The 27566-nt window shown below is 37.7% G+C and overlaps 1 protein-coding gene across 6 annotated transcripts in view; it reads right to left on the minus strand.

Moving 5' to 3' along the window:
* The window catches only part of Ltbp1 (latent transforming growth factor beta binding protein 1), a 389795-nt gene that overhangs the window by 25118 nt on the left and 337111 nt on the right, over positions 1-27566 (minus strand). For 3 of the 6 annotated variants that reach the window (XM_015479779.2, XM_048804569.1, XM_015479783.2), the window contains 7 exons: positions 21571-21696; positions 18066-18209; positions 5838-6014; positions 5019-5105; positions 2917-3045; positions 2096-2236; positions 695-865 (listed from right to left, as the gene is read on the minus strand). In XM_015479779.2, coding sequence (XP_015335265.2) covers positions 695-865; positions 2096-2236; positions 2917-3045; positions 5019-5105; positions 5838-6014; positions 18066-18209; positions 21571-21696 — 975 coding nt within the window. The remainder of the gene's footprint in view (positions 1-694; positions 866-2095; positions 2237-2916; positions 3046-5018; positions 5106-5837; positions 6015-18065; positions 18210-21570; positions 21697-27566) is intronic. The other 3 variants (XM_048804568.1, XM_048804571.1, XM_048804570.1) reach the window with 1 other exon arrangement.

Consider the following 27566-nt stretch of genomic DNA (forward strand, 5'->3'; position numbering starts at 1 on the left):
CTGAGCCTGTCTCATTTTTTCCATTTGACCAAAGATTTGATGGCAGATCTAAAACTTGAAAGCAGATTTGTTTAAATAATTTCTCATTTACTTCTACTTTCTTTCCTTTTTGTTCTAATCCTTTTCTTATACAGATTGAGTATCTCTTATCCAAAATGCTTAGGATTAAAAGTGTTTCAGATTTTGGAGTTTTTCAGATTTGGGGATAGTTGCATAGAATCTCACCAGTTGAGTAGCCCTAATTCTAAAATCTGAACTTTTGGGAGCATTTCAGACTTTGGATTGTCAGGTTTGGTATTTCTCAATACAGGCTGACGTTAAATTTTGGACTTTGACCTAGAAGGATCTAATATATTTTGCTATATGTAGAAACTGCTAGGAATGAGGATTATAGAAAATAAATGAAGTATTAGGAAATATACAGACATACGTCACCAATGGCCAAGTTTTGTTTCTTCAGGTCATTTATCATTCTTTTGGGAAATAGAATGATGGTTTCAAAAATTCATGACAGGGTTTGGCATGCAGGTAACCAACCAGAAGCCATAGACTTATCCAATCCTATGTACATACACACCTGTGATAAAGTAAGACCCAAGGAGTGAAGACATAAAAGAGAAACGTCAGGCTCCAGAGGAGGTGAGAAGAACCTGCTGCAGGTTTCTTGCAGAAAAAAAAGTGGATCTGGGCTTACCTGAATCCTTCATGGGGCAGAGCGCACACTGCATTCCCCAGGCCTCTCCATACAGACAGCAGCACTCGGTGTATGTTGTCTGCTTCCCTACAAGAGGACGGCTACACACATACTCTTCGCTCAGATGTTCCCAGCACAGATCTTGGTAGACATCGGTTTCTTCTATTTGTTCTAAAAGGGAAGCGATGGTTCCTTGACAATTGCACTGTTATTTCATCAACACTGGTGGAAGCCAGTGAGCGTCAAAGTTTCCATTCCTACGACTAAGAGTGACTTCCAAATAAAAGTCTGAATCTAGCCTGGTCTTTCCACAATGAAACCTCTGTCATCTCCAATTGAGTGTCATTCCACCAGCTAAAATTCAGACTGCCCATCATGTTCCAACTAAATCCTTGCTTCCATAGCTTGCATTGTCATATAAAGTGACCCACTATCTTGTCCTTGAGAGACTTCCTCCAGTCTTCACTTTTTCACACTTACTCCTTTGTCAGATCCTACCATTTCTCTCTAATTTTTTCTTCTTTTTTGATTCACGCTTTGTCACTTATTTCATCTGCCAGCACTATGGACGAGAACAGTTCTCCTCAGTTCTAATCTTTCTACCTTTCAACTGACTTCACCCAAAGCAATCTCTTGAATATGGTGATTGATTGATTAGCTATGCCTGTTATTTTCTTTTAAAGATTTATTTTTTAGTTGTAGTTGGACACAATACCTTTATTTTACTTATTTATTTTTATGTGGTGCTGAGGATCGAACCCAGGGCCCTGCACATGCTAGGTGAGTGCTCTACTGCTGAGCCACAACCCCAGCCCAGCTATGCCTATTATTAATGGCATGTCACTTCATCAGATATGAACAGGGATTCCTACCAATGGATTTCAGGGCTTTCTACCACTTTGTAGAACTCCACCCTCTGTTTCTACCTAGCCTCATCTGTGTCTTTCCCTCCAGATTAGATTCAAAGAAACTGTTTTTACTACATAGTGTTATTTATTTTTCCATCTGTATATTTTCACAGCACACCATATGATATCGTCTTAAAGCTTACCAAAGCTCTCAAATTTGACACAGTATGTCCCTGATTAGCTTTCCCTAAACTTACATCTTCCTCATCTGCCTCCGAAGGTCAAGTATGATGACCTCGGGCTTAGAAGAGCTCTGCCTTCTGCTCTGTGCTACTCTGTATCCTGCTGCCTGGTTGGTGAGTATGTTCAAAACATTAAAGCTCTCACATGTCAATCATATGCATCTTATTATTTCTCTTAGAATCTCACTTTAGTTATTTCAAAATATTCAATAAATCAATTTTTCTATTTTTTAGTAGTTCACACTTTGGTCAAAACACAAACCTTATGGTATTTATCTAGACATAAGTTTGCATCTCATATCCAAACATACCATTTGATTCTGTTGGTCGGATACATCTTTTTTCTGAAGCATCCAGGACCATTGGATGGGTACAAAAGCAGTTATAAGAGCCTTCTGTGTTAACACACTGGCCATCAATACAACTGTTGGGATCTTGACATTCATCCATATCTGAAGAGAAAAAAAAATTACTAAAGCAAATCAGCAATCAGTTGTACCTCATATACTTACTCAAGTTAACACATAGCTAAATTTAGTCCAGATTCCAGAGGCTGCCGCAAGTTTAATTAACTACAAATCATCATCCAAAAGAGAACGGTTCTGACTCTAAAACCGTTAAGTTGTACTGACTGCAAAAATAATGTTGCCGCCACCACTGGTATTAAATATGGAAAGAAAACATCTATGAACAGGATACGTTTTGAAATTTAAGATAAAATGCCTTTTTATGATATTTTTAAAGTTATTTCCTTTTCTATGCTTTTCTGCCTAGTGTATATGGTTTTCTGCTTTAAGCATTAGAGTCTGTGTCAGCATTTTAAAGTGACTTTCACTTGCTTGGTATGAGTGATGAAGCAGGAGGCTCCACAGACCAAAAGGACATTTCAGTTATACCAGTGACCGGAATTATAATTCCACATTGAATATTAACTGTTTGAAATCCATTCAAATAGTTGGTGGGTTTTTTTTTCTTAAATTTCAAAAATCTTGCTTAAGAAAGAGATCCATGAAACATTTATACGTTGTTTTAACATGTGATTTAGATTCAAAGAAATTGTTTTTACTACATAGCATTACTTATTTTTTCCATTTGTATATTTCACACCATATGATATCCTCTTAAAGCTTACCAAAGCACTGCAATTTGACAGGATCATAGTATGTCCCTTGCTTACAGTAGCATTCATAACCAGGCTGAGTGTTCAAACAGAAACCATTTTTACAGATCTCCTGTCCAAAAAGTAGGCATTCATCAGCATCTATGGGGGAAAATTGAGAAATACCAAAAAGGAGATAGTTTAATCTTCCCACAAGAAGAAACTAATATTGAGCTTCAAATGAAATATTATATTATTTACATTCCAAAGAATCTTAAAGACCCAGAATATACAAATTCTTAAAATTAGGTATAATTGATAGGTACAGAAATGTAAGCAGATGTGATTTGTCTGTGGAACAATGACCCAAAACATTATCAGAGAAGGTATATTTGTAATACAGCACCTGAGATACTACTTTAAGTTTGATGAAATAATCTATGGATTCCATAGTGTTACCAGGATATTTTCTAAAGAATAGACCTTTTAAGAAATGTGCTTTTCTAGGAATGTATATTCTGGCCCATTCGCTAGTTGAAATGTATAGAGCTGCCAACAAGAGTTTGATGGAACCTGATCAAAGTCTTCCATGATCATAAAGATAAGCTAACAAAAGTATAAATTGCTAAAGGGGTTGGCAGACCCATTCCCCCATAGAATTAAGGTCTCCTGGCCATCACTTAAATTTACATAATGATAAACTGAAAATAAGGGTATACTGCCTTGATTAAAATTGAAAGGATTAAATAAGATAATTCACATGCCAGACTCAGTATACACTCAGGTATGGGCAGATGCTCAAAAGTTATCTACTGCTTTTGTTAGCATCAGTTCTAGCATTTCACAGCTAATATCAGCTAGCACCCATTTCAAAAATTAGAGACTCCATAGATGACTTGTTCAGATTCACACACATGGAAAATGGCAAAGCCAAGTGCAGTGAACTTAGGGCTGGCTGGATCTGAACCCAGTCTTCTTCCAACCACTTCCAGCACTGTTCAGGCAGGGTGAGGAGGCACTTATTTTTATATAAGAGAGGATGGCTTTATGGTGGAACTAGGGTTCTGTTCCATAACATGAAGTGAAATTTAACTACATCCCTGTAAAAATATAGTATATGATAATTGTGAACTTGAAAACCATTTGACACATATTACAGACCAAGTCTTGTTATTCAATTGGGCTAAATCATAGATGTATTTTAAAAACACAAATGGAATTTCTTATCCAGCTACTGAATTATTCCATATTATTCAAACACTCATTTTCCAAAAATGGATGAACAACAAAAATATTATTATAGTCTCTTTTCCACCCACTTAGTAGTTTTAAATATTAAACTACAACGAAAAACAATCACTTTGTGTATAAAAGGTTATAATATATCTACCATGAAAATGTCAAAAGTAAGCATTTAATGAGGAAATATTCATCCATTAAAATATTCACAAAAATTAAGAGTCTGCATATTTACTTTAGAGTTATATGATAGCAGCATTAAATGTGTAAAACTTCCTTTTTGGTTTTGTTTTGTTTTTTTGCAATACTGGGAACTGAACCCAGGGCCTTCCCTCCATTATGGAATTACATCCCCAGTCCTAAAACATCTACTTTTTGTTTTCTTCTTTTCCATTCCTCATTATGAATGTGTGGCTCTTAGTACAAGGTCCTAGAAATAGTAGGGTTAATTCTAAAAAGGCACGAACCTTGACTCTATTGATGACCACAGAAACACACATGCCAATGGCCCAACTCACAGGGTCATAATTTACATGACTTCTAATACACCCCGAGGATAACTGGACAAATTTAAGTATGAACTCAATGCAGAATTTTGTAGTGGGTTACACACATTATCTCACTTAATCCTCATTATAACCTCATTTCTATCTCTCAGATGAGCACACAACAACTCAGAAGGTGAAATGACCTCCCATGGTCACATAGCCGTGAGTGTTCTGACTCCCAAGCCTCAGCTCTGATCAGAGATCAGAAACCTTCCTCCAGTGGTAGAATTAAGGGCTTTGTAATTAGTTTCCATGGCCCCAAAGAACCCTCATTCTGTGTAACCCAAGCCACACTTCTAACTAGAACTTCTGACAGGTGTTGCAAATTCACAGCCACTTGACTCTGACCTTTGTAGTTCTCACCACCAATGTCGTAAGAGGATTCTCCAGCGGGGACAAAACCTTTCCCCCTAGGACACATTTCCGTGAATTCAGCTGAATTTAAAACAGACAAAAACCAAAAAGCAAATAAGTCGAAAAATAAAAACAAAGAATCAACATCTTCCCTGCAGGCAGATTTTAAAATCAGTTTTACTTTCCCAGATTCAGTATCTTTAAGCAATTTAGGCAAATAAATTCAGAACAATCCCCTTTATTTTGGATTAGGTACAAATAAATCTAATGACTTATTCCATATTATTTATATACTTATATTATTTATAAATTTACTAACATTTTTTTAAAGCTCTCAATTCACCCATGTTTTATTTACCCATGTTTAACTGGACATTATTACTATTATTTTTGCACTATTGTGGTGGCTACTATTTTAAAGGATCAATAAAAGCCCATAAAGCAAAATTTTAGCTTAAATATCCAAGCTCTATTTACAGATAACGCTGTGTCATGGCTGGCAAAAGAGGTTGATCTTAATTTTAAAATGGAATAAAACAATTATCTTTTTGCCAAAGCATCTGATAGCACCCAAGTGTCTCAGCACTCCCTGTGAGAGACAGAAGTTGAAGAATTCATATTGAAGTGGGAATAGGGTGATGGCTCTAGCCCTGAATTACAGTCACCATAAGGTAACTTGCCCTCGAGTTGACTATGGCCGTGAATACATCATCCCAGGGCCTCAAAGTAAGAAACAAAATGAAATCCTCCCCAGGCCCGTGGACACCCCATGTAAAAACACAAGTGCAAACGTCACACTGGGCTGCTTCTTACCAGTCCCCAGGACGGGGCAGGGGAAGATCTCACAGTTGTCTCCCCACCCAGCCCCTGATGTACAGCAGCATTCTTGTTTGGTGACGTTGGGGGCCAGCACATTATCACAGAGACTGGCGTCATTGAGGTTATAGTAGCATTCTTTCTTTTCTTCTGTAGGCTGGTCCACATCTAAATCTAAACAGAGGAGAGAAAGTAAGAGGACCATCGGGAGGACACTTCAGATCTACCTAGGACACAACAGGGCAGAAACCACCATGGGAAAAAGTGACAGGATATGTTCATGGCAGTCCCCTTAACTGCTTTCCACGTTCCGCGTCAGGCTCTTCCACTTCAGGATAAAAATGCACTTAAATCCCAAATATTGGTGGATTTCTAACACACCCCAAGAGTGTAAATCTGTCGAAGCCATTTCCTTTGACGTTAACCAATTACTTTATTCTTGTAAATTTGGCTGTGAGTACAGTTTCCATCTCTACTTTCTTGCCAAACACAGGGCCATTCTTTATGGAGCTGTAACACCTACTTAAATCAATGAAAATGTTCCCCAACACTTGACCAGAGATCTGGGGCCACACATAATATTGAAGCCTTCGATGGCTATTTGAATCAACCATGCCCCCAATCTTTTCTGAGCAGTATACAGCAGAAGTAGGAAAATACTGCAGTAACCTGGAGCCCATAAAATAATCTTTCATCACTGAAAATCTAGCCACTTAAATTATTGCAAATATATGACTATGAAAGAAATAATGAGTGCCAGCTAAGCCTCAGCACAGAATTCCAAGTCTGGGTTCTAGTCCCACCTCATGTGTGTGTCCTAGAAGAAAATGCCTTCTAACAGACTCAGTCTCCTTGGGACAAACACAAAATGATTAAAAAAAAAAAAAAAAAGATGAGAACAAAACCCACCCACTTTCAGATAATACAAATGGTTGAATTCTATCAGACTCAACACCCTTGAACAAGTCTTTGATCCGTATTTTGTGACTGGACTTGAAAGTAATCCAATTCCTTTTCTACCAAATGCCATAGAGTCCAAATGACTGCCTTTGATCCAATTAGAATTTATTACTTGTTTTCATTTCATGCTGTATCAAATAAAAAGCTGACTACTGTCATTACAATTACTTAGATTAATTCTAATGAGATGATTTCATCAGAACTTTATATTGTTTCCAGATTCTTAGACCCAAAGAAACTACAGGGAACAAGGGAAAACATTTTCCAATGAAGATGAGTCTGAGACTTGAATGTCAACCCCTAGTTACCCTTCTTTTGAAGTTGGTAGATCATTATGGTAGGAAAGATTTAATGAGTTATTTTACAATAGTTTCCTATATATTTATTTTGGCAGGGCCAAGTTGACTGTGGAAATGTGATTAATATTAAATAGTAAAAGCATTTTAAAAATAAAAGTTCTTAAAATTCAACCAGAGGGCTGGGGAGGTAGCTTGGTGGTAGAGCATTTGCCTAGCCTACACGAGGACTTGTATTTGAGCCCAACACCAAAAAACAAACAACAACAACAAAAAGCCTACTCCCCTCTTCTAAAACTAATGTTCTATTGTGGCATTAAAGAACAAGCAAAGGAATAAACAACCTCTCAAGTACAAACTCTCAGAGCACAGAGTATGAATGAAAACATCAAAAGATCCTTCACCCACCTTATTCTTGCCACATGCTGGTTATTCTTTGATAGATTTTTGGCTTGCACTCTTAGTAGGACTATCTGATGATAAATTCAAGTGTATAGGAAACAGATCAAGTGTATAGGAAAAAACTTGGAATGCTGATTTCCACGTAGCAGTTCTCAATCATTCCCTTGTGTGTGAAACTGAATAAAACCCACCACACCTCCCTAGTCATGCAGACATGGAATTTTCTTTGGAAACTAAGGGTGTGTATTTTAAATTATTATTAAACCCTTCACACAAAACCCTATAGAAAATTTTGCAAACTTTTCCCTAGTATTCTGAATAAATTTCCAGTCTGTTACTACTAACAATTCTCTTCAAATATTTCCCCTCCCCACTGGCCTAAAAATGCAGCTAACTACTAATAAATGTGTTCAGAAATACAAATCCAGGAAGCAACATGGAATTTTACAAACTAAGGTTTAGTTTACAGTTGTACTAAAAGTAGAATCAATCACTTTTTCCTTGTGTACAAATAGTTCTAAGTATGTCTGGCATTTATTATAAAATGTAATACTATGTAGTAGGGTCTCAATGAAGACTGCTATGTTCATAGGCAATCAAAAACCACAGGCTTCTCTCCAAAGTCATGCATGTCAAAATGATACATACACACACATATAAAGATACACACACAGAATAAATACTGAGTTTTCTATGATGTTGCACTCATGGAAACTAAGAAACAAAATTACCTTTGTTTTTTTGCCTTTTCTGTGGAAGGAAACTCATTATTTCATAAGGGAGATAATCAATAATATACTTGTATTACTTGGTTTTACATTAGTTCTGCTCTTATTTTCTTTCCTAGCTATTTGAAAATTCAATGTTTACACAGCTGAAATGGAGGGTAAGGCAGGCCCTTATCCATGTTTGAAAAGAGATGCAAATTCTTTTTCAAAAACTGGTCCACAAAGGTCATTCTGGGGAAAACTATAATTTCCTATCTTCCTAACCTTTAAATAATTAACTTCCTTGAGAATTTTTCCATTGGGGTAAAATTCTGATCTGTAAATATACATAATTTGAAGAATTTCTGTGAGTTTAAGTCATTGCTTCTGGATTGGAGGTTTTCTGTTGGTTATGGAAAAGGCTAAGCATGAAAAAGAATAAATTTTCTTTTTCTTAAAGATTTTATAAATAAGATTAACCATATCACACATCACATGCTACAGACTTCTAAGAAATATATCATTTCTCATCCAGTATTTTCAGATTTTATTTTTCTATTTTTATTAAAAGGCTGGCTTAACATCTGTTTATAAATATCAATTTGTGCATTTTAATCCTAGGGGTATGGTTTGGTGATAACAAAAAAAGTGACTTTTTGGACATTTTACATGTGGTTCTTTTTTGTCATAGCAATTTGTTTGATTGATTGATTTTGGTGGTGGGGATTAAGCTCAGAGCCTGGTGCATGCTAGGCAAGGGCTCTACCACTGAGCTACATCCCTAGTCCCATGTAGTTCTTTCCTGAAGGAAATTTTACCAAGGCCTTTTCACATGAAACGCAGAATAACTAGCTTTGCCTATAGAGGGAGCAGGTAACACAGCACCCTCCTGTTGTGGAAGAGAAAACTGAGATTCATTTCAAGTGGCTTGTGTCCATGGCTTTCTTTCCCCAGAACCCCTCTTTGGGGCACAGCATCCTACTAATCTCAAGTAGCTTTGTTTGAGATAAATGAAGAGAGGACAGCAGATGATCCCTGCCCATGTCAGCATGTCCCTTGCTCTGAACAGGACAGAGGGGCTTAGAGCCACCATAGAGAGCCCTTCCTGGGAATTCCTTCCCCTTGGTCTGTCAAACTGCAGAGTCTTTCCCTAAATATGTGCAACTGCAAGGACTGCTATTGGGTGAGAAAACCCCAAATTTTTTTCTTTTTGATTAAAATGCACATGAGCTTTTAAAATAGGCTTTTGTCTTTGCTTTTTGTCTGCATTGCTTTTTGCAATGTGTTCTATATGTCTTCTGAGCCAATCCTCTCTATGTCCTTTAGACCAAAATGACCCAGGAGTAACAAAGTGAATGGGTGTGAGTAAAGAGTGCCCAGTGAAACACCAGCCATAGTGGACAAGAGGTCAGTGCACAGAAGTCTGTGAGAGTGGTAATGTTCAGGAAATTATTTCTGCTAGATGCACCCAGGAAGCTGTACTCCTTTCTTAAATTTAAAAATCTCAAGAAACACTCACAGTTTATATCACTTCGTGTTTTTATAAGAAAAGGAATTCTCAGATAATATTTCAAGAGGGAGTAAAAAAAAGAACTTAGAAATTCATTTATGTTTTTTTTTCCAAGCTCTCACCTTCAAGAACTTACAGAATGGAGACATGTGTTATCTATTATTTAAAGCAGGATTGAGGAGAAAGCCCTCCTCAGTAAGTTCCAGAAGTACTGACCGTAGAAATGGATTGGATATGAAATAATGTGAATAAAAAAGAAGACCAGAGAAAGGTGATCAAAGTTAAGTTTAAAAAACAGAGCACAGGAATTAACATGTTTTGAAGAAGATATCTCCACACAGTTCCTGTTCTTAAAGAGGTGATGTGAGTACAGAGTTGGGCCAGTAAACTGGCCATGGGCTGGCCATAGAGTCCACTCCTGGATGCATACACCTAAGCTATACTGTGGCAGGCCAGGGTACACAGGGCTATCATGGAAGGCTGTCTGGAGAGGTGACATCTGAGCCAAGTTTTGAAAGATAAATTAAGGAAGAAAATATTTTTTAAAAAGTCAACAAGCAAGGTGTCAGAGGGTAAGAAGCAAAAACTACGACTGAACTTAACTTTCTATGGCAGAGCAAGGTGGGGTGTCCATCACATTCCACCATAATTTCCAACCAAAAGCTAAGCACCAAAAAAAGCAAATAACCCAATCAATAAATGGGCCAAGGACCTGAACAGACATTTCTCAGAAGATGATATACAATCAATCAACAAATATATGAAAAAATGTTCATCATCGCTAGAATTAGAGAAATACAAATCAAAACTACTCTAAGATTTCATCTCACTCGAGTCAGAATGGAAGCTATTAAGAATACAAACAACAATTTGGGAGATGATACTAAAAAGGTTTGTTATATTCTAGTGGGTTTTGTTACCTGCTAATGGAATTGGACTTTATGCTGTAGACAATGACAAGAAGTTGATAGATTAAAGAAGGATTTGAAACCAGATCTGTTTTAAAAATACAAATAGCCTCTTCAGCAAATGATGCTGAGAAAACTGGAAATCCACATGGAACAAAATGAAATTAAACCCCTATCTCTCACCATGCACAAAACTCAAAGTGGATGGAGGACCTAGGAATTAAACCAGAGACCTTGAGCCTAATGGAAGAAAAAGTAGGCCCAAACCTTCATCATACAGGATTAGGCCCCAGATTCCTTAATAAGACTCCTATAGCACAAGAATTAAAACCAAGAATCAATAAATGGGATGGATTCAAACTAAAAAGCTTCTTCTCAGCAAAAGAAACAATCAGTGAGGTGAATGGAGAGCCTACAGGATGGGAGCAAATCTTTACCACAAGCACATGAGATAGAGCACTAATCTCTAGGATATATAAAGAGCTCAAAAACCTTAACACCAAAAAACCAAATAACCCAATCAATAAATGGACCAAGGAACTGCATAGATATTTCTCAGAAGAAGATATGCAATCAATCAACAAATATATGAAAAAATGTTCAACATCTATAGCAAGAAATACAAATCAAAACTACTCTAAGATACCATCTCACTCCAGTCAGAATGGCAGATATCAAGAATATAAACAACAATAAGTACTGGAGAGGATGTGGGGGGGAAAAGGGATACTCATACATTACTGGTGGGGCTGCAAATTGATGTAGCCAATCTAGAAAGCAGTATGGAGATTCCTTGGAAAACTGGGAATGGAACCACCATTCAACTCAGCTATCTCACTCCTTGGTTTATACCCAAAGAACTTAAAAACAGTATATTATAGGGACACAGCCATATCAATGTTTATAGCAGCACAATTCACAATAGCTAAACTGTGGAACCAACCCAGATGCCCTTCGGTAGATGAATGGATAAAAAAAAATGTGGTATATATACACAATGGAACATTACTTAGCATTAAAAGAGAATAAAATCATGGCATTTTCAGGTAAATGGATGGAGTTGGAGAATATGATGCTAAGTGAAGTAAGCCAATCCCAAAAAAACAAAGGCCGAATGTTTTCTTTGATGAGGATGCTGACTCATAATGGTGATGTGCGGGGAGCATGAGAGGAATGGAGGAACTTTAGATAGAGCAAAGGGGAGGGGGGGAAGGGAGGCGGGGAAAGGGGTAGGAATGATGATGGAATGAGTTAGACATCATTACCCTAAGTACATGTATGAAGACACAAATGGTGTGAAAATACTTTGTGTACAGTCAGCGTCTTGAAAAATTGTGCTCTATATGTGTAATATGAAATGAACCACATTCTGCCAGCATGTATAACAATTTAGAATGAATAAACAAATATAAACTCTGGCAAAATGTGGTGTAGGAATTGATGGGACAAGCAGGAAGAGGAGTCAGGAGGCTACTGCAGTGGTCCAGGAAGTGATGCTGAAGGGCAGGCTCCGGCAACAGGAACAGGACCAGGGAGGGCTATGGAGGGCACTCTGAAGATGGGATTGGCAGGATGTTATGATGGCATGGATGGGTTGTTTAGACAGATGGGGATAAAAATGAAAGCATCACTTTGAGATTTCCAGTACTGATCTCAATTATTAAGTGCACATAGGGAGAGTCTTGGCAATTAATTTGGGTTTGGGTAGTTGGCAGCCAGAGATGCTTACAAGTAGACCCCTGGGAGAAAGGTCCAAAGACTGTTGGAAATTAGAGTGTAGCCCTCAGCAAACAGGTGGGGCAGAAGAGTCTTAAACAGGCAACACCACAAGAGTAATAGTTGACTCAGAAGCAGGTAAAATATCCCAGGAGAAAAACACAGAGAAAACAAGAGGGTTGTTGCAAGCATGTAACTCCCTGGGACATCAATATTGAAGGGATGGGAAAGAAAATGAGACAGGAAAAGACCCGTCCAAGGCAGAAGGGCAAGAGGAAGATTAGTGTCCTGAAATAAATCACAGGGAAAAGAAGGGGAGAAGAGGAGAAATCACTGTCAAATTGAAGTCTCCAACGAGACTGAAGGCTATTGGTATACAAAGCTCCCTGATGACCCAAGAGGAAGCAGTTTCACGTAGAAGTAGAATTAGAGGGCCTGATATCAATGCCATGAGGAGTAAATGGGAGATGGTCCTATTGTGGTTTGGGGCATACGGGTGTCACCTCAAAGAATCAGAAGGTCAACATGGTGACCAAGATCATCCTGGATGATGATATGCTGGGGATTTTCATCTAGATATAGTTTTATATTTGCCTTGTTCTATGATGAATGTGTATTATTTTACTAATGGGGGAAAAAGTGAAAAGGAAGTCAAATTTTAGAAAAATTTGGTCTCTTGGGGTACTTAGCCCCAAGAAGTGGAAATAATGAAGTGGGAAATTCCCCAAGTTGGATTCCTGTACCAATTCTGCCATGCATTAGCTGTATGACCCCAAGAATAACATTTAGAGCTTCAGTCTGGCCCAGAGTCACTTTACCTATAAATAAAGAAGCTGGGTTGGAAAATCACTAAGGTAGTTTCTAAATGTAGAAGCCAGGATCAAGCTCATGATGTGAGAGAACGCTCATAAGTGAATTAGATAAGACTGGCATTTAAATTGATGTGAAAGCAAAAATTACTTTTTAATACAAATAACCACCCGAGTCTATACACTTAATCATTTTCGATTTTATTTGCTTTTCTTAAAGTGCAGAACACATGCATTGATTATAATATACATCTTTTTCATGGTGTTCTTTTCATTATACCTTCTGTTTTAAGAGTAAGACTCTATTCCTACCACAGAATATCCTCTGTTCACCAATCAAGGAAGAGAACAGCATTTTGTGGGTAAGGTTTGAAGGCTATGGTTGCCAATATTTACTACTTCCTTTAGAGTGCCCAAAGACATAAAGTTTTTATTGAGCAATTATCACAGGCACTAAGGAAATAAAGGCATCAGACTATATTTCATATCCATATCCTCTTAAATGTGATGAATGGCCTGGTATGGACATTTTTTAGTTATTTCTGTTTCAGATTCTTTTAGGCAATGTACAGCAATGTAAAATAATGGCCAAAGGCCCAAGAAGTGAAAAACATTAGACTAGATGTAAAAAAAACTATATGGGAGCCAATAAGTCGTGTAGAAATAAAAATCCTAGGATATTAAGAGTTCAAAACTACCTTAAAGACCATAAGAAATAGACTCATGCTGAAAGTAGGTGCTCTTCTGCCAATGGGTATCCTCACCTGTTTTTGAATACCTCCAGGGGAAACACCCTGTATGAGATGTGCACTGACTAGCTCTGGTTAGCTATGGGAAAGCTCTTCTGGATACTAATTTGAAATCTTCCTTCCTGGCATCCCATCCCTTAGCCTAAGTTCTGTACTCAGTACAATAAGACATTAGATTTTTTTTTTCTGCTCATTATGGGAATGTGAATTGTCCTGGAGAAACTGTATAGTTGAGTAAAACTGTTGCTGGCTACATTGCAAATTTTTATTTCCTTTCCAAATCACATTTCAAGAAGGTTGAGATCTGAGTTACTAGTATATCTATAATAAAATTAATTGGAATCCTAAATAAAAACTTTGGTACAAAATGTGTTAACAGTAGATTCTTTGACTGAGGTATGATGCAAACTCTTTAAGCTAATTTCCATGTACTTGTGTTGGGTTAAAAGATGTCCCTCTGGGGACATCCTGCAATGCTCACAACCAGTTGGCTATTCTCAGAGGTTTACATACTTCTGCTTCTGCAGGTTGAGGAGTATGCCAACCAAGACTCGGCTATGTTTATTCTCAAACATTCTGTGCCAGTGTATTGATTACTGTTTTTACCTCATTAAGCAATACATATATCAGCAAAATATAAATGTGAATATAAGATTTGTTTCTCAAGCAAATGCTTTAGAAAGACTAAAGATATAGTAAAAAGAATGCAACTAAATTAGGTGTGGATGAGATAACCATAAAACATTTGAAAACTAAAAATCTAGAGGGATTCATCCTCATTTGCTTTGTAAAAGTCTTTAAATTCTCACTTGCTTTAAAGTAGGCAGTGTAGAGGATGCATAAGAAATAGAGTTTTTTGGAGATGAGCCATGTAGAATTCCAAGAGTGGCCTGTCTTCAAAGACTCATGAATGAATGTACATTTTTTATGCTTTAAGTTAGAAATTAAATATCTAAAAGATATATTACCTTTTTACTAATTTCCAGTTTTAATCACCCTTTTCAAATAACTGATCAAGTATTGGCTCAATGAAGTGAAGTTCTCCTTGAAGTTCAGGGATAAACTCTGTCTTTCAGATACTGGTAGTGAGACCAGGGCAAAGGACAGTTAGCTAATTATCAAAGAAAAGGAAATGGATAGATAGCACTCGCCATCACCTGGTTGCTAACAACTTCTGGGGGAGGGGAAGGATTACATTTTCTAACCTAAGCAATCATCCCCTGGACGGCTCTCTTCCTGCCCTTTTGGTCACAGAGGCAAGACAAGAGGAGGAGAGGACATGAGAAGAAAGGAAGCCAAAAATCTATAAAAGAGGCAAGAAATCCTCAAATTCCCTTGGGCACCAGCTCCATACTCCTTCCTCTCCAGAGGAGTCTCTCTCTGTTCTATCCTTTAAATAAAACTTTTTACTCTTGTCTCAGCATTTCTTGGGTGTTCAGTCTTCAGTACCAGGGGAATGAGGACCCGATCCTGATTTTCAAGACCAGTTTCAATAGGAAATTGTTTTAAATACAGATGGTAGTAAGATAGTCTTAAGACTGATTTTCACCAAAAACTATACAAATTGAGGTATGGCAGAAGTCCGAGATGCCAAGAACTATGCAGCTTAGTAAGCTCAACCAGTTTTTGATTGTTGTTATCATACATACATGAACAAATAAAAAATTGGCTGTGTGTGGTATTTAGGAAGCCAGAGAACTATGGTAAAAAACATGCAAAAATCCAGAAATGTTAGATAAATTAAAAGGAAGGAACCACTATGTATTTATTGTCAGACCAACATTATAGAACAAGGTATTCCAAATTATGTTCTTTGAAAAAGCAGGAGGGTACTTAGTGAACTCTGACTGAAAGAACATTCCAGAAAGAGATAGTCAATGAGAGAGCAACCAGACTAAAAGGAAAAAGGCAGAATAGGTGTTAGGAACTTTTAAAAAGTAGAGATGAGGAGCAAGGCTATGAGAAGAGTTGCCAGAAGTTCAAATAAATAATAAGCACAATTTACAGTGAGCTGCTCCAGTTCAGCAAAAATGGTTCAGATTACCTCATGATCCTCTTAGGGCATTATTAATGTCTGAAAAAAAGAAATGAGCAAACTTTGGGAGCCAAGATATGTACTTTAATGAGGTTATATGACCTGGATCAAAAATAACTGTAGTCAAAAGATCTACCACTTCAGAAGAGACCATGAAAGGATGAAAAATAGCCTTGCTGTGTCTGGGACATGGCTGAGTATGAGATTTTGAATTGTACTTGGCTCTTAACAAGTGACTTTACACATGTGATCTCATTAAAAATGTGTAAACAATGGAGTATTACTCAATTGTAAAGAAGAATGACTTTATGATATTTGCTGGTAAATTGACAGATCTGGAGACTAAGTGAAATCAGCCAGTCCCCAAAAGCCAAAGGTTGAATGTTTTCTCTGACATGAGGAAGCTAATCCACAATAAAGGGGGAGAGAGGGAGTAATAAAAAAAGAATAGAAGATCAGTGGAATAGACAAAGGGGAATGAAGGGAAGGGCGGGGATGGAATAAGGAAAGACAGTGGAATGAATCTGACATAACTTTCCTACTTACATATATGAATATACCACAGTGAATCTCACCACTCTGTAAATCTACAAGAAATTAATCAAAAAATAACTATGGGCAAAATAAATAAATAGAATGTGTAAAACTCTGTGAAGTAAATAAAACTTTTCCATTCTAAAGGCAAGAACCTAAATCTCATAGATGTTGAGATGCCCAAGTTTACACAGTTAGAAAGAGATGATGGACCAGATCACTGGGTTTCCCATTTGAAGTCTTACAGAAAGTTTGAAAAATAAAGGAAAAAAACTAAAAGTTACATAAAGATATAAATTATCTTTTTCTGTATCCTCAATCTCCCCCTCTCTGCAGAATATGATCATTAGAATAGCTTGCTTTTTTCACTTCACATTGTATCATATGCATTTATATTTATTATGACTACCTAATCTTCCTATAGATCCCTTAAAAATTGACTATACAATATTATGATATATTGTTATTCATTCAAAATAATACTGTGGGTGAAGTGCTACCCTATGGAACCAAAGACAAATAAGAGAAAGGTAATTACTTAGGCCAACCAGATTTTCATGTTTTGCTACCATGGGTACAACTAAGATTAAATGTCTTTTCTTTATGGCATGCATACCACAATGGTGGTCACTTGAATGAACAGCAATGCTACCTCAGCAATAACCTTCCTCTTCCCCTCCACAGACAATGTATTTGAATTGTCTGCTCATTTAATTCTGTACCTCCTTGCCAGACTATACTTAGTAATCAAAACATAAAATGTAGGGATGAACATATTTTTATATTTTATTCTCCATAACTTGTGAAAATAGCTATTTTACACAAGACAAGTGTCCCCTATAGAGGATTAGTAAAAGCTATTATATGAGCGTAGATAAAATTGACTGATATTTAGGAATAAATTAAAATGGTCTAAGTTTCATTTTATTTGGCTCTCAAAGGACCATTTGGTCTTTTGCTTGTCTTAAAATACAACCAAGTTTTAACTACATGGCACAACTAAAAGGGTGATCTGTGATCTGCAAGTTGATTAATTTATCTGGAAAACTTTCAGCTCTCCACTTCAATTTGTACAGTGACAACACAGTCTAAATCAAATTTTAAATAAATGCAAACATGGCAACTCTATAGGCCAGATTCTGGAGAAACACCTTAAGAATTCCAAGTGGAAGTCTTTGTAGATCCTGAGAGGCCTGTATGTTGATTTTCATTTAAAGAAGTGTCAAGATACATTTCTCCATGGGCCAAGAAAGGGGGATTATGTAACTTAATGAGACAATGCCATATTAAACCCGAGCTGATAGCTCCCTAAGTCTCAGGCAGGACCCAGCAAATGTTCTCATTGTTTTGGATCCTTTACTCTGCTCATGACGTCTTGGGTTGGAAAGCTTGTTAGAAGCCATCTAGCCCAAACAGTCATTACCCACATCCTATTTCCACTGATGAGGGGATGGGATGGACACAGGAGCTTCCAGCCTCAGAACTGTGCCAGGACATTAGGCTCTTCCTCACCTCACTCCTGGAGTGTCTGGCCCACGCCCATCAGGTTCAGGTTCTGAGCAGGGCCCTCTGTGCCCTGCCCGTACCACTGGGACTTACCTCCAGAGGCCCGGGAGCGGCACTGCCCAGTCATGGGGCTGTACTCCTGGTTCTCGTCAGCACACACACACAGGAAGGACCCTTCCACGTTTTCACAGAAGGCTTCACCACATACGCCACTGAGGAGTTCACACTCGTTCACATCTGGCAAAGGGAGTAAAGAGCAAGTGAGATGCGTGTGTCAGTATGGACAGCTCTTCATTCTGCCAGCACTGCCAAAGCCAGTAGTGCCTTCCGGAAATGAGGTGCTCTCCAGGAAGCTGGCCAACCCCATCTGCTCTTTCAGGGAATAGGCTCCTAAAGGCAGAGCTCATGTAGCTGTCTGTATGAAAGGACTGAGAACATGCACAATAATGGTTTAAATTCCAATTCTAGTTTTAAGGGACACCCTGGAATTGCACTGGAAATAATAGTATGTGCCCTTTGAACATCTAGTTTGGTCTTCCATGACTTTTCAATATATTCAAAGTCAGAAATGGCCCAACGCTCTACTCTCAGTCCTTAAATCCAGAAAAAATTAGAAGCACAGGCACTTCAGCAAGCCTAGAAACTTTAAATTCATTTTAAATGCTAAAAATCTACTTAAATGTCTGAAAGTACAGTTTACTAGCAGCCAAAAGGTCCATAAATTAACATTAGAATTTGGGCTGTAAGAGCTATAAGCATTTATCAGGGTGCATTAATCTTCATGTGAACCAAATTGGTCCAATAACTAATACTGGTTTCACTATACCTTTTCAAATTCTGTCGATGTCCACAGTGTAATTTCTATTTTGTGGAATTATTTTTCTGTGCTTAAAATATATATAATTACAACACAGTCAAGTCATCTCATTGTGAATATGATTTATTAAAGGATGTGCAATATACCCTAAAGAAAGGCCAATCACTACATCGTACATTTTACCTTGCTTCTCCAAAAAGTTTTATTAATGGCTGTCCTGTTCAGCAAAGTACCTCACTTGACATCTGAAATGCTCATGGGTCTTATGCATTAAACATGTACACACACCAGCTTCATGAGCACACTCTGAGATGGTTTATACAGTGTTAAAAATGTGAGCAGTTTTCCAAACCATTCAGGGAAAAAAAAAATCCTATTTCCCCTGCTATATCCAGTTTATTGGACAAAAGGTTTATGGGTTTTGACTTACTTAGATAATTAACCTCAGCTTCCCATTTCACTTTGTAAACAAATATAAACCCAATGAGCTGGGTTTCATTTATAAAAAGATATTATAACATAAAGTAAAGCAGAACTGGAATATTTAATCAATACAGACAGTTATTATTTAGACCAGAAAAGTTGACTTTAGGAATTTGCCAGTTCACATTTATCAATTTTAGGTAAATGTCATATGAAACTTTCTACTTTCCAACTCATATTATTTACATGGCTATTGAGCTCTTTCCCACCAGATACGTTCATTTAATCAAGAAATATTTCCCACTTACTTATATGGGCCAGGCCATGTGGCCCAGCCTGTATGTGGGAGAGCAATGATGAGTCAGTCAGGCCCAACTCCTGCCCTCAGGGAAATCAGCAAGAAAATCTCACAGGCTTCGTTAGTGCCAGAAATGAAAAATACAGAGCTCTGTGAAGTAGGGAACAGTGGTTCTTTCATGCAAGAGTGGTTTAGAGAATTAACATTGTAGCCCAGATCTGAAGGATGAGTAGGTGACAATGAGCAGGAGGGTGTGTAGGGTCTAAGCAGAGGAAAGAAGATAGCCCAAGACTGGCCTCAAACCTGTCTCATCTCTGAAATGCTGCACAACATCCAGTGTGGTGAAGTACATATAATAGGTGCTCAGTTTGTGTGTGTGTATCTATAGATATGGTTAGATAGATCTGGGGGGGTGAGGTTTGCTGGGGATTAAACTCAGGACCTCATGCATGGTAGGCAAGTACTCTACACAGAGCTGCATCCCCAGTCCTCAGTTAATAGGACCAAAAAAAGAAAAAATGACATTTGTTGAGTTCACCAAAATGACAACAAATATCCCCTTCTAAGGGTGTGTCTTGTGTGCCATACTGAAATATCAACAAAAGGTCAGTGTGCTCATCTGGTTGGCTGGAAAGGAATATTAAACAGGGGTTCAGGGACCATGTGGAGTCAACATCTGATATTTCATCAGTTAATAGTTAAACACAATTTACTGAGTAGGCCAACCATAGTGCCCATTCCAGGGAAGGGAGACAGAAAGCTCACAATCACATGCAGGTTGTGGACTTGGAGAAGAAGGCTGCAGGCAGCAGATACACAAATAAATGATTCCCAAAAGATTGTAAGTGCTATGATAGAATTTGCTGAAGGTGTTCTGGAAACAGAAAGAGGGTCAAAGCTCAGCTTGAGGGCAAGGGAGGGAGCAGGGACAGGGTCTGGAGATGGTACCTAATTTCAGTCAAATCACAGTGCCCATTTAGTCACAGTACAAGCAAATGTCAGGCAATTTTTAATCATTTTGGTTTTGGTAGGAAGGGGACTGAAGCAGGAGAGATTAGAATAGTCTTGGCTGTATTATCAGATAGCCAAGATGTCTTCCTGTGGCTAATTCTGGAATAATTATATGTGTTCTTGGCTAGCTGTGTTTATGCTCAAAACTACATGACTATTTTTTAATGTAGTTGGGAATTAACTAATATGATTGTGAATTAACTAAATTCCATAATTAATCCCAGAGAAGCAGTTTTTATTCAAGTGGTATCATTTAACCTCTAAATAGATTTTGTTTTCCCAGTATTATCTGGATGGCAAATAACTTGTTTTCCTTGCAAATTTTCAAACCAATAAGTTATTGACTTCACCTCAAGTGCCATTTGCCCTGTAGTAAACAGAGCTATTTTTCTCCATTAAGAAGTATAAAGAAAAAGCCTTGTTAATGCACGAAGTTTCAGATTTTATAACCTTTCTTCTATTTCCCAAGAAATCACTCTAATTGCAAGCATGTTTCATAATGACATTGACTTGCAGAAATCAGCTGATCAGAAAATGAAACACAAAATCTCTTCTCTAGGAGCATGTGTTGGATGATATTTTAGGACATCTGATGACATTCAAGATTCTTTCCAGCACCATCAATCCCAAAACGGACTGAAGAATAGAGTTGCACAATCAAGAGCATCAGTTTACTGGTGTCATTCCTGGAAACCGAAGTTCTTTCCAACGCTCTTCCTTAAATGCACCGCCTGAGGAGCTGGATTCCCATGATGGACTACCTATACCATGCTGCAGACTCTGCTTCCTGGGCCACAAGGGTTACAGAGTGCTGCATTCTCAACTAAGGGTTTAAACACATGTCCTTTAAAAACATACTTCAATTTAAAGTCATACTTCTGTAATTATCAATGCTCCTCTCCATTTCAGAAGCCACAGGATTTGCCCAATCTCATTTTATATGATAAAAGCAAATTCTGCCCAAGATTGCTGTTTAAAATTTCCTCTTGTTGATAACTTTTAGAAAGGGACACATGGAACATGTTGGGAGAAAAATTCTAAAAACTCACCCACACACCCTTGCCCATCCTGTGGGGCTTGAAAGCCCTGATAACAGAGGCAGCGGAAGGAGCCAGCTGTATTGTCACAAAACCCGTGACTGTCACAAACAGTGTTGTTTACACATTCATCAATATCTGCAAGAAAGACATTTAACATCAGACACAAAACAAACACAGGCTGACAAACACCGGATATTAATGGATGAACAGAGGTACTCAGCACACCTGATTAGTATGAAATGATCATGTTTACACAGAAAGAACTTTGCAAACATTTTACATATTAATAAAATGTTTTGATGACAAAAATGGTTTAATAGGCAAAACGTTGGGGTCTGTGAGAAAACATTTGCTTTTCCTCAGGAAATGTTTTTAAATCGAAATGACTGCTGCAAGTGCCATGGTCAGCATTTCCCAAATGTTTTCCACTCTTCATTTCCAAGGGGAGTTATAGTTCTACAGAGGAAAAGATGAAAACAACTGCTCTATGGGCAGAGTTGTGGGTAGCAAGAAGCAATGGTTCCTCAACCCTGCAGACAACCTTGATCTTTTCTACACTGTATTCCTGTGAAGTCAAGAAAGGATCTGATGAATTCAGCAGAATAGCCAGCCAGGCGCAGTTACTCATGAGAAAAGATTTCCTGTCCCTAAGTTATAGCCACTCGAGGTCCTAAATGTCAGTGCTATTGAAGTGAATAGCTGATTATGAACTCATTTTGTTCTCTATCAACTTAATGGCAGACAATGACCCTGCACCTTTTTCGTTCCATTAATAAAAATGCTCTCATAAACAGGAACTCTTAATTACAAAGTTACAGCGGATTTTTAGATTGGGGCTCTTCTTTTTGATCCTTAGTTACTAATTTTCTTCATACTTCTTCCTTCCCTTTGTCCTTGTTCACAGTCACATTGTACACTTCCAGTTGCCACCTCTTCATTTAGTCCCCAAAATATAGGTTTTCAAAGAAACAGTTAAGGAAATGCAAATATGTGAAGAAGATTTTACTTTTATGTTTAAATAATGAAATCAGGTAACAGATGATGAAGGGAATGACAAGTTAAATTTCACATGACAGAATTTAGGAGGAGTTAACGTTATTAAAATCAAGCTTTTCTCTTCGAAAAAGTTTTTAAAGCTAAGTTGAAGAAATTTTCTGGAAGAATACAAAGATAAGTCAATAATTTTTCAGAAGCTGCCTGACTTCCTAATTTTCCAACACTGATGTTATCAAGCATAAATTCACACCATCACACTTCTGAATTGCAAAATGTGAGTAACTGCGTCAACATTTTTCTGATTTTCTCAATTTGAAGATAATGGTCCTCTCTGGCTTCAAGGATGGGCCTTTCTCCCATCCTGACTGGTCTCTGGTCCCTAGTTCCACCTGTGTGCTCTTTTCTACCACCTTCTATTATTCCACTCTGGGACCTTCCGCTGTCTTCAAAACTGTTGACTTGAAAAGTGTTCACTTGATCATGTTTTAACCTTTCTGCAAAAAGTCTCAAAAGAACCAGCCACACTCATTGGTTTTACTTCCCAATGTGTCATCCCTGGGTATCTGTTGGGAATTGGTTCCAAGGATTTTCAACTCTCTTATATAAAATGACACAGTGTTCGTATAAAACCTATGTCCATCCTGCCATGCACTTTGGCAACCAGGGTCTCGCAGATGCTAGGCAAGTACTTTACCCTGAGCTCACCCCAGGCCCTCTCATACACTTTAAACTATCCCTAGATTACTTATAATACCCAATTCAGTATAAATTCTATATAGTTGTTATAACTATCCTTCAGAAAATAATGATGACACTTTTAAAAAATCTGTACATGTTCTGTATAGCTGCAATTTTTTTTCAAATATTTTTGAACCCCAGATGCAGATCTATTAGTTACAAAGGGCTAACTATACAGCTTCTCTGTAATACAGAAATATTAGTCACAAGATGCATAATATTAATAATAATATTGGTTCTTACAATTACTGTGAGGATTAAACAAAATATGTACAAAGTGCTTAGAAGCATAATGTAGAAGCATAATCCATTACACACCAACTATGTTACCCTTACTGCTCCTCTTTCTCCCCCTCCTGAATGACCTACAATCTCACTCCTTACCTCTCTATCCCACTGAAACTCCTATGAGAAAAGGCACCCATGACAGACTCATTAAACCCGCTGATCATTTTCCAGTCCCTCACTCTTGACCTCTAAGTCTGGTGAACACCCAGTTCTTGAGCACTTCCTTCTCCATGTTCAATAGCAGAATATTAATATTAATTTTTAGCCACTCTGGCTTGCCACTGCCCTTTCACAGCCCAAGGAGGATGTCTGCCAAGGCTCAGACCCCTGGGATCTGCCGCAAGCTCAGTACTCCCCCCTCCCCCCTTCCCAGGCTCTCTAACTTCAGTGACCACAACCCTTGGGATGAATCCCAAATCTTCATTCTCAGCCAGGATCTTCTCCCAAGTATATTTCTTAGTCTTAATTATTTCTATTTGATCTGCTCCTGCAATGTCAAACTTTATCAAGCCTGAAGTTGAGTTCATTGTTGTCCTACTAAAATACTCACTTTCTGCCCTTAGTGGGAAATTTCTCTCACTCCAATTCTTCCCTTCTTGCCTCTCGCTCATCTCCCTAAGGCAAACTGAAAACTCAGTGAAATCACTGAAACAAATGAATTATTTAAATATCTAAACACATGAATCTCCCTCACAGCATTTAACACAAAGACACTCAATGAATCTGATCTGGATGACTTTGAATGTTAGCTAGCTCAACACTGGATTACAACTTGTTTACTGATACGGTGGTGAGCAGGAACTGTATTGTGTAGTCTAAACACTTAACATAGGTCACTGCTAATTTTAGACTTCCTAAAATGGGCAACTGTCAAACAGATTGTGTTATTCTTTGAACCACTGGAATTAAGGCTGGAAACTTCAGGTAGCACTTATATACTGATGATGTCCCAGTCTCTCCCAAGCCTCGAACATCTGTCTTTAAAGCTCTTTATCTAAAACCTTCATACATGTCCATGATAACTTCCGATCATTCCCTTCATCACCTTGCCTCCACTTCTCCCTAGGTTCCCTTCATTAGTGAATCCAACCAGTCACCCAACCAGAAATTCTGATGTCATCTTTCCCTCTCTCCACCTTCTCATCCTATCCTGCCCTTGTATCTCTTGGCACTCCTCATTGTCCGTCTCCCAGCCAAATGTGCTCCTTCTAAAACATGACCTTGCCCACGCCATCCCCTTACTCAGAATGTTTAGGATCTCCACTTGGCTAGAGACCCCCCACGGCCTCCTTAGGAAAGCAACAAGCCTCCTCTGTCATCTGGCTCCTGTGCACATCTCTGGTCACAGTGCGTAGATAACCTCCTTCCCAAGCTGCACACCAGCCCTGTTGGGGTGCTAGAGTTCTTTGAAAACCAAGTGTCTCTAATTTCCTACTGACTTGGTGCACACTCCTTTTCCTGCTGAATCCCTACCCCTATCAGCCTTGGCTTTACTCAGAAACTCCAAGTCAGCCCAAGGGACACCTCTTCCATGATACTTTCTTTAGCTACCAGTGGGCGGATTTCAGGATCCCTCCTCTCTGCTCCCAGAGCATTTTGTGTTATTGTTATGTTTATCAGGGCCACTATTTTTTTTTTTTAATGTGGGGGGCCTTTGACTAACCCTCACCAGCAGTTTATTTCTGGGAGGAGGGAAGAAAAGCAGCCACTAAAAACCAACTAGCATTTGGGTCTAGATTCTTAAAGTAAAATGTCTTGGCTTTCTTTGTATTAAGTCTACACAATTACAGCAGATGAGTATTTCTTATTACTAATCACTAGTACAGGAAGTGAATAATTGACCTGAAGATGAACAAGCCCCAAGCTGCCTATGAATTATTGGACGTCTTGCAGACTCAGACTTACTGTAACAGTGATTAACCGAGAAAGTTTAGATGAGCAATACCTTGGATTTGAATGAATAGGAAAAAATAACGAGACATGCCTGCTGGACTCTAGCTCTTCAACAACTAATATTTTATAAAAACGATATAATGTAGCTCTCTGAAGTTTCATGTTTTCAACAATGAGGTGAGGTAATAGCTTAATAAGAGGACAACACTTTTTTTCACTTCTCTAATGACCTATATAAAAAGTACATTATTCCATTAGAATTTTCTTTGATGATGTGAGTTCTCTGAAACATTTTTCCATTGTTACTCTGAACAAGTGAAAGCTTTCCTGTTTTGCTGAAGCTGAATTTGGAACAGGAAACTAAATTTTGACTCATTCAATATCATGTTTTCTTTTTGCTTAATGTTAAAACTACTAGAGCAATTTTGCTTAGGTATCTTCAATAGTCATGAATGAGATCATCCCTAGTCATACCAAGGATATGTGACCTGTTGGAGTGATTTCTAGCAATCCTCTCAGTTGTCAACATAGACAAATTAGGTATGCTATCACAGGACTTTCTGATTTCTCATGCAAGTGTTTGTTCTTTATATTAGTCACTGGAAAAGATGGATAAAAATATTCATAACTTAATGGAACTGAAACTGAGAAAGAATACACTGAGCAAGCACAGTGGGCTACTGAAGTAAATTCCTCAGTAACAAATTACCTAAATTTGTAGAAGTGGAACACAGCTCCAGGTGACTGGAACTACGAGTAGCTCATTTTAAAAGGAGTAATGTCTACTCTGCTATCAGAGGATTATTATCTAGAATACATTCAGAACTCAAAAACACCACCAAAAAAACCCCAACAACTTAATTAATAAATGGGCAAATAAGTTAAACAGATGCTTCTCCAAGAAAAAAAAAAAAGGAAAGAAAGAAATACAAATGGCTAATAAATATATGAAAATATGTTCAACATCACTAGCAACTAGAGAAATGCAAATCATCTCACACCAGTTAGGATGGCAGCCATCAAGAATACAGGCGATAATAGATGCAGGAGAGGATGTTGAGAAAAAGGAACATTTTCATACTATTGGAGGACTATAAATTAGTACTATAAATCAGTATGGTGGTTCCTGAAAAGACTAGGCATTGGAACCACCATATGACCCAAGTATACCACTTCATAGTATTTATCCTAAAGAATTAAAAAGTCAGTATCATACTATAGTGATACATGCTTAACAATGTTTATAGCAGCATAATTCACAATAGCAAACTATGGAACCAGCATAGGTATCCACTGACAGACAGATGGATTAAGAAAATGTGACATATGTATATGATGGAGTTTTATTCAGCCATAAAGAAAAATGAAATTATGTCATTTGCAGGAAAATAGATGGAATTTGAGATCACTATGCTAATCATAAGGTCAAGGGTTGTATATTTTCTCTCATAAGTGGAAGTTAGGAAACAGAAATGGAAAGATGGGTTGTGATCACATGAAAATCAAAGGGAGAGGAAAGGGACCAGCGGATAGGAGGGGTGGCAGAATGAGGGCTATTGGCCAAATTATATTACATCGTGTGCATGTACGAATGTGTAACAATAAATCCCATCATTATGTACAATTATAATGCACTAATAAAAATGCAGGAAAAAAGTAACAATGCTGTCAATGACTGAAAGATTCATACTTTTGAGGATCTTAAGCACTGACCTGTTTCATAAGTCAAGTTTGCTATGCCACATGTTTTTTTACTTAATACACTTTCTCAATAATAATACACTTTTCAAAACCTACTGATTGTTATCAGGGATTCAACATATTAGAACAGAACTCTAACCATGCACCCCAATCTTAAGTAATGGTTAAGGTCAAACATTTGGTAAGGTGAATTATGAAATTAGAAAAAAAGTATGAAAAAAGAGCTTGATTTTGTAAAGGGGATTGAGTCTAGTTAAACCTGTTTACTATCTAAGAAACTAAAAAAAAAGTGTTTAAAGACCCTGACAATGGACTTCATAACAAGCATCAATGGTGCCACCAACTGTACAATATTTCCTATAATATGTTTGGAAAAATCTATGAGTATC

Source organism: Marmota marmota, unplaced genomic scaffold, assembly GCF_001458135.2.
Source record: "Marmota marmota marmota unplaced genomic scaffold, marMar, whole genome shotgun sequence".
NCBI lineage: Eukaryota > Metazoa > Chordata > Mammalia > Rodentia > Sciuridae > Marmota > Marmota marmota.